This window comes from Mus musculus, chromosome 7 (assembly GCF_000001635.26).
Source record: "Mus musculus strain C57BL/6J chromosome 7, GRCm38.p6 C57BL/6J".
NCBI lineage: Eukaryota > Metazoa > Chordata > Mammalia > Rodentia > Muridae > Mus > Mus musculus.
In genome coordinates, this window is record NC_000073.6 from 102,767,099 (window position 1) to 102,776,059 (window position 8,961).

The window sequence follows — 8,961 nt, forward strand, 5'->3', positions numbered from 1 at the left end:
TAGTATTGGTAAAGAAATAGAGAGGTCTGTCAATAGAATTGAACTGAAGACACAGAAATAAACTCATATACTTATGAACACTTGATCTTTGACAAAGAATACAAAAATATACAGTGGGGAAAAACATCTTCAATCAATGATGCTGGTCTAACTGGTAGTCTTTATGTAGGATAATGAAAATAGATCCATATTTATCACCTTACATAAAGCTCAAGTCCAAATGAATAAATGGCTTCAACATAAAACCAGACACACTGAATCTAATAGAAGAGAAAGTGGGAGAGAGCCTTGAACTCATTGACACAGAGGAAAATTTTCTGAATAGAACACCAATGGCTTAGGCTCTAAGATCAACAAGTGATAAATGGGACCTCATAAAACTGAAATACAAAAGACATCATCATATGGTATTTCTTAAATTTGGTAATTTGAACTGGAAAGCCAGAATTCAATACGAGAAAAAATGTTCTGTCTGGACCTGAAATAAATCCCATTTACTTAGCGTCAACATTTTACTGCAGGAAGATATTTTTGCCCATCAAGTCAGTAATATATTTTTCTAACTTACAATGCACAATATTTTGTTGCTGTGCTACAGTGGGCTAAACATTGTTTTACAATGCTTGTGTAAACTTCAAGAGATGGAATATTCCCATCTTTATTATTGTTTTAAATTGCTCATATATTCTACTTCTAAAAATTTATTGAAAGAAAAATATCCAAGACAGCAGGTTATATTTTATACACAGGAACAGTGAATGCAGTATTATTTACAGTAGTTAAGATATAAGTAAAATTTTCAGTATATGGAATATATAAACTATTTATAGCTAGTCCTCTTCTAACCTTAAGCTTCATGCATGTAACTGCTCATGTGGATGACTATGATAGATCAGGAAATAAGGATCATATTTCAGAGTTCCTAAGGCAAATTGAACAATCTCAATTTAACATATCTAGATTGTAGGAGTAAAACAAGAACAGTGATAGAAAGTGGTTACCTTAACAAAAGTTTCTCCATTTAGTCTACCATTAAAAAAAAGCCTAATACCTCAATATCTCTTCCTAGCTCCATGGTCTGAGAGCACCACATTGTATCTGTTTCCTGTGTCTGGCATGATGAATGATCAGAGGATCGCATCCTATTGTTCTAGCAGTGATCATGCCGTTCTAGTGTATATAGAGACAAAGCCCACTCTTCCTTCTTCTTATGACCTTCTAGCGGTATTCTTAATATTTCCATCTATTTCCTCTGTTATGACTAAGCTTTGAATATTCAAGTAGAAAAGTTTATTTTTCATTACAGAATTTGCTTAGCTTCTATTAGGCCCTGAACTCTACTCTACTGATGTCCAAAATATACTGGTCCCACCTTGTGTTTTATATTGAAAAGATGTAGAGGGTATAAAAGTGAACATAACATATACCTCCCAAGTGTTTCAAACAAACAAGCAAGCAAGCAAAAAACAAAACAAAGACAAAAACAAAACAAAAAAGAGATTGATAAGTTACAAGTCCAGGACTTTGAGGACCCTAGGATGACAAAGAATTGAAAACAGTCCTGTACAGACCATATTTGTCTCCATACAATGGTGGCTTTATCTCTTGGAATCATGCACTTCTTGGGAGTACATATATCTTTCACCTCAAAAGTCAGAAACACAGTATCTGGCACATAATAGGCAATGAATAATAATTTACTAAACTGTCATAGTGAGAGCTACAGGCACAAAATAATAATAACACAGTGATTTAGTAACATGTTTTGAGCGAACTGAATATACTGTGTGTTCAACCTCCCATGCATGAGTATTAGAATCTCATTTATTTTTACAAAATAAACTTATAAAGCAGATACTATTATTTCCCTTTATTAGAATATAAAAATAGAAGTGAAGATACTCTATTTGATCACAGTCATGTGAGAGATGACAGAGATAAACTGTAGATAAAGGCTGTCTGGTTCCAAGTATTTTGAGTTACTAATTTAATACAGTGTTTATGGCATATTATTATCATATATATTCCTTGACTTTTTTGTTCAAGAGTATCGTAAACTTTGGCCATATTAACCCATTGTCCTCTCCTGGTCTCTGTCTTTCTTCTAATGGTCCTCCTTCATTCCTCAAACAGTTTCCCTTCTACCTTTCTATTTATATGTTTCATCTATCTTCTATCTATCATCTACCTATCTATCATTTATCTTTATATCTATCCATTAATTGTCTATCTCCTTATCACCTTTCTATACAGTCTGTATCTATGTATATCATTCTTGGCCCAGATTACTTTTCTTAACAAGATAATTTCATTCATTTTCCAGCAAATGACATCATTTTACTCTCCTTTAGGGCAGAAAAAAGCTCCTTTGTGCATAGAAACATGCAACATTTTCTTTTATATTGTTAATGGACACTAAGTCAATTCCACAACTTGGCTTTTGTGCTTATGGCTGTAATAATCATGAAAGAGGAGTCTCTGCAGTATGTGTACTTAGGTTCCTTTGATCCAGAAGTGATGTAGCTAGCTGGATCACGTGGTAGCTCGATTTTACTTGAGGACCTCCATACTGATTTCCATAGTTGATTGTACCCATTTACATCACTCTGGCAGTGTATAAAGTTTCATTTTCCTCAGTAACCTCACCAGTATTTATTGTTGTTTGACTTTAAGTGACAGCCATTCTGACAGTGAGGTGGAATCTCAGTTTAATTCTGATTTACACTTTCCCATGGGTAAGGATGCTGGGGAATTTGTTAGGCATTGGCCATATTAAAAGTATTCAATCCTCAGACAGGCTGTTAAATAGAGGCTTAGCTAGTCAAAATAAACACTAATCACTGTGTCCTTTCTCTGATACCTACTCATGTTATTTCTTTAACTACTGAATAGTTTCAATCTTTGTGGTTTGTATTGAAATAGATCTTGGCATTTTTATGACTGTGTCCCTTATCCTACAAATGTGCTCATAGGCCAGGATTAATGTCTTTAGCAGGGTATCAAGATTTTCATATTTGTATCCTGTAACAGTCTAGGCATCTCCTTTTACTTCAGTATCTTGGAAGCAACTATTTGAACTGCGCATTTTTCCCATGGAGTGTCATACATTTCTTGGCACATTTATCAAAAGCTTGAAAATGTCTTCCCATCTGTTGAAGTGCTTTCTAGGGAAGGACTGTTTCTGCTAGTCAAGATGATGCCCAAAAAGGAGAGCATATCTTATTAGGTTCACGATGAACTAGATAAATAAGGAACATGTTTTTCTAGTCTTTCCCAGGGATCTAGACAAAAAGGGGATGTGAAGAAGGTTATTTAAAATATCTGTTCTGCAGCTACTTTAATGGAGATATCTTTTTGAATAGTAGGTATCTTTGCAAAATAATATTCTCTGTTTATGAAGTTACTGAATTCCCAAGCTGCTATCAAGTGTTAGAGGCTTTATTATCAACCTCAAAGACACTTTTAAGTAAGAGGTACTTGTTGTCATATAGGGCATTCTTGATAATGGTAAATATCTTAATAACAGTTTAGTAGAAATTACCAGATTATCTTTTATAAACTGGCAAGTGATTCACAAGGAACTCCCAGAATACTGTAGTCTTCTTTTAGTTTTTCCTTTTAAGTAAGTTGTTAGTTTCTTTGCCTATGTGTACATGGCCCATAATTTTTAAAGGATACAGAATACACAGGGAGAGATTTGAAATCTGAACCAAGTAACTACACTTGGCTTCATTGACCATGGTTACTCAGCAGCTTCTCTTCCTTATGCTTTGTGTGTCTCAGGATGGCTGTGAAACAGGTGAATGTAAGCTTAACAAACTCAAGGTCTTTCAATTGAACCATTTCTCCTAGGCTTTGACCCCATGCAGAGCTTTGTCCTATAGATCCTTGGGGATGGTATTGCTTTTGAATGAGCTTGGGAAATGAAACTCATCTACAGGATCTTTGAAGAAGTAAGAATAAAGTTAGACTGAAACCAAATATAATTATTAATTTCTCATTTGGAGAACAAAGGGTTAGCAGGACACAGCTACGTGGAGTTCTCTCCTAGGAATTCAATTTTCTGCTTTGCAAGTGCTCTCATCAGACCACGGTTCCTCATAAAACTTCCTCTTCTCAAGCCTTACAGTGTTCATGTTGCAAGATTTTTCTCTTTGTGGGGTTCTAGAAAACCAGAACCATTTTGGAGACAGTGTCAGAAGTCAGGTCTGGTATTGATCCTCTCTAGAAAAATCTCTTATCCTGTAAGTTTTGGGGTTAGTCTCTCTCTCTCCTCTCCTCTCCTCTCCTCTCCTCTCCTCTCCTCTCCTCTCCTCTCCTCTCCTCTCCTCTCCTCTCCTCTCCTCTCCTCTCCTCTCCTCCGCTCTCCTCTCCTCTCCTCCCCTTTCCTCTCCTCCGCTCTCCTTTTCTTTACTCTCTGTCGAGCCTTTAAAGACAACATGGTCAATACCTCCCTCCTAGACCCATTTTGAAAATTCTATGAATGATGTCACTGCTTGAGAACAATGAACACTTTAGGAATCCATCAGGCAGTGTAAATTCTTTAGATTATTTGTAAAAACTTAATGTGGTTTAGAGGAATTGGTTAATATAAACCCAGCAGTACTTAACAACAGATAAAGTATAACAAGTTAATATGTTAGGTTAATGTAAAGTGTAACACTCAAAATAGTTGCTACAAATGTAGACTGCAATTGTAAACAGTTATTAATTCATTTCACAATTAAGATGGTAAAAATGAAATTAAGAATTTGAAGGAAAATGTGCTACTAAGTGAAGTAGCCTCAACTCAGAAACACAAATACCATGTTCTCCCTCATTTGTTGTGTCTAGTCTTCATTTTTTAATGCATATCCAGGTGGAAGTAAATTTGGATAAAGGAAAGAAAATGTGAAAGAAATCCATGTGACTGCATAAAAAGACTTTAAGGAATAGAATGGAGAAGACAATGGAGCAACTTAGAAAGACTAAAGGGTACAGAGGAAAGGGCCATCATGGTGAGGGGAGAGGGAAGCAACCGAAATGTAGGCCATGTATGAAAACCCCATACAGAACTCTATCACTTTGCAAGGTTTAAAAATTGCAACAGCTGTAAGAGTTCTCTGGTAGAACTTTTGGGATCCCTTATGTATACTACCATATCATCTGCAAGTAGTGATACTTTGCCTTCTTCCTTTCCAATTTGTATCTCCTTGACATCCTTTAATTGCATTATTGGGTTAGCTAAAATTTCAAGTACTATATTTCAGAGCTATAAGAGAGTCAGAGCCTTGCCTTGTCCCTGATTTTAGTGGAATTACTTTAATATTCTACCCATTTAATTTGATGTTGGCTATTGGCTTGCTGTATATTGCCTTTAAAACATTTGGGTATGTGCCTTGTATCCCTGGCCTTTCCAAGACTTTTATCATGAAGGGCTGTTGGATTTTGTCAAGGCTATTTTAGCATCCATTAAGATGATCATGTAGTTTTTTTTTCTTTCAGTTTGTTTCTATGGTGGATTGCATCGATGAATTTTTGTATAGTGAACCATTCTTGCATCCCTAGCATGAAGCCTACTTGATAAATGTGGATGATGTTTTTGATGTGTTCTTGGATTTGGTTTGTGAGTATTTTTTTTGAGTACTTTTGCATCAATGTTCATAAGGGAAACTGGTCTGAAAGTCTCTTTCTTTGTAGAGTCTTTGTGTCTTTTAGTTATCAGGGTGACTGTGGCCTCATAGAATGAGTTTGGCAATGTTCCTCCTCTTTCTATTTTGTGCAATACTTTGAGGAGTATTTATTGGTATTAGTCCTTCTTTGAAAGTATGGTAGAATTCTATGCTAAAACCATCTGGCCTTGGGCTTTTGTTGTTGTTGTTTGTTATGTTTTTGTTAGGAGGCTTTTAATGACTGCTTCAATTTCCTTAGGGGTTATAGGACTATTTAATCGTTTACCTGATCTTGATTTAACTTTGGTAAATAGTATCTATCTAGAAAATAGTCCATTTCATTTAGATTTTTTCCAGTTTTGTGGAGTACAGGCTTTTGAAATAAGACCTAATGATATTTTTGAATTTCCTCAGTGTCTGTTATATCTTCCTTTTCATTTCTGATTTTGTTAATTTGGATACTGTCTCTCTGTCTTTTAGTTAGTTTGGCTAAGTGTTTGTTTGGATCATTTCCTGTTTTGCTCTACTCTAACATCACAGACATGTCCCTTGAATGCCATACCATTAGTCACCTTTAGTTGATTCTTCTACTTAATTTTAGATTCATGCTTGTTCAGTATTTTTGTTCTCAGGGTCATTTGCAGGCTTTAATGTTGCTACACACCTGATTTTAACTCATATTCATAACATTGTAAACATGTGCATCAGTGAATGTAAGGGGCAGATATTTACATTAAAATCTAACATACTGACGAGAAAGCTTGAAAAGCAATTGGTTTCCTCAATCCTTCATATGTATGTGCCTAAAAACAGAAAAAGGAGACTCTGTCTCACTCTAACATTAATACTCCTTTGAAAAGAAGAAAACCACCATGTTTGCTAAGGCTTCTGCTTCAGTGATTTTCCATAAGCTTCCAATGAGTTATTAGTTCTTGGTGAGGTCATCTTTTTAAAATCATCCTTCTGCAGGCAGAATTTTCCTTAAACATAATTACATTTCTGATTATTGCCTGTGTCAACAAACCTTTTCCTTCTATCACCCAGGGTGGTTTATTTGTATATATAGCTTTAAATTTTTCTTTGTTTTTATGTATGCTGGTGCTGTGCTCCCAATGTATGTCTGTGTGAGGGTCTCTGGAACTGGAACTATTGACAGTTATAACTGTCATGTGGGTGGTGGTAATTAAATTTGGGTTCTTTGGATGAGTAGTCAATAATATTAACTGCTGAGCCATCTCTCTAGCCCCCTTATAGTTTTTGTTCTTTGTACTTGTGTGTGTGTGTGTGTGCACACACACGCATGTGAGTACACATGTGCTCATGCATGTATATAGATGAACATGTACCATGATTGTGGAAGGTCAAATGACAACTTGCTGAAGTAGGTTGTCTTTTTCTACCCTGTAGGTTCTGTTGAGTTTAGGTCAGCAGGCTTGACTTCACTTGCATCTCCCACTGAGCCATCCCCACAGCTCTCATTACCAAATTTAATCTCCTTTTTAATATAAGAACACACATGCCCATGCATAATGCAATATAGATCTGAAGGCTTGGGTGTCTTTACAGATGTTAGTGCTGTTTCTTCTCCAAGTTCATCTGTGTTCAGTTTGATATATAATACATAAATGGATGTTTCCATTGAAGATGAAAGACAAGAACTGGTTTTTCAGTGTTCCTAAAATGCAAGATATGTAGCAGAGATTGGAAGCATTTCTTTTTTCTATCATTGCAGGATGTATACTCTTTCCCCAGAGACATCTGCTTCCTTCAGTCACCATGCCATCCTTCAACGAGAGCACTGCCTACCCACCAGTCTTCTTCCTCACTGGCATTCCTGGTCTTGAGACCTCTCACACCTGGATCTCCATCCCTTTCTGTTGTCTGTATGCCATTGCCATCTCTGGGAACAGCATGATCCTCTTTGTCATCATCACTGAGTCAAGCCTCCATGAACCCATGTACTATTTCCTGTCCATGCTGTCCTTCACAGACCTAGGTCTATGCCTTTCAACATTGGTAACTGTGTTGGGCATCTTCTGGTTTAATGTTCGAGAAATTAGCTTCGATGCATGCATTGGCCAAATGTTCTTTATCCATGGCTTTACATTCATGGAATCTTCAGTCCTCCTGGTGATGGCCTTTGATCGATTTATTGCCATCTGTAACCCACTGAGGTATGCTATGATCTTAACCAATTCTCGAATCATTGCAGTGGGTTTTGCAATCATAATTAGGGGAACCACCGCTCTTGTTCCTTTACTCCTGCTCCTCAAGCGTCTGTCTTTTTGCCGGAGTCATGTGCTGCATCATTCCTACTGCTTCCATCCTGATGTGATGAAGCTTTCATGTTCAGATACCAGGATCAATAGTGCCTTTGGCTTGGCCATTGTCATCTCTACTGCAGGCTTGGACTCTGTCTTGATCCTTCTCTCCTATGTTCTAATCATCCATTCTGTCCTTTGCATTGCATCCAAGGAGGAGCGGAAAAAGGCGTTTGGTACCTGTGTCTCCCACCTCAGTGCTGTTGCCATCTTCTACATTCCTATGATCAGCCTGTCATTGGTGCACAGATTTGGGAAACATGCCCCTCCCTTTGTGCACACTCTAATTGCCAATGTTTATCTGCTCATTCCTCCGGTAATGAATCCCATAATCTATAGTGTGAAAACCAAACAAATTCGCAAGGCCATGCTGAAAGTATTTTTTGTTAAGCCATCTTAGGGAAGTTTTAAAGTTCTTTTTAAAAGAGATTCTTCCTTAAATTTCTGTTTTATTATTCACTTGTGTGATTTAACACTGAAGCTTGAAAGAGTCTGTTAATAATAAATACATTTCATTTATTTTAGTTTTATAAGTTTCTGCCTGCAGAGTTTTAGACTCTGGATTCCCTAATATCAGAGATATTATGTTGTCTAGTTATTATCCTATTATTACTGCTATACATGTTATAATATGTTAAAATGTATTTATTGTCATTGATAAATTGATTTTAGTCCTCTATGTTATATAACTATTAATGTCTCATATAATAAAGACCCTAAAATATGTTTCAGTAATTGTATAATTTACATAGTACCTTTAAAATGAAAATTAATACCAATTAACTATACATAGTTGAATAAGATGTAATAGTAGAATCACTAAAGAATAGATGAGAAAATGTGATTGAAATGAGCACTTTCCTAGTTCTCTAAGGAAGCTTTGAGATCTCTTTGTCAAATGCAAGACCTAGCAATGTATTGTCTAAAATGTACTCATAGAAAATTGTCCCCTGATTTGATGATCACACAATGCAGTCATACACTGAACC

General features: G+C 36.1%; 1 protein-coding gene across 1 annotated transcript; it reads left to right on the top strand.

Annotated features, from left to right (window-relative positions):
- The first annotated feature begins 7,427 nt into the window (after positions 1-7,427).
- Olfr561 (olfactory receptor 561) lies at positions 7,428-8,372 on the top strand. The gene has a single exon (NM_147092.1). It carries the CDS (start codon positions 7,428-7,430, stop codon positions 8,370-8,372), a length of 945 nt encoding a protein of 314 aa, NP_667303.1.
- Positions 8,373-8,961: the final 589 nt, after the last annotated feature.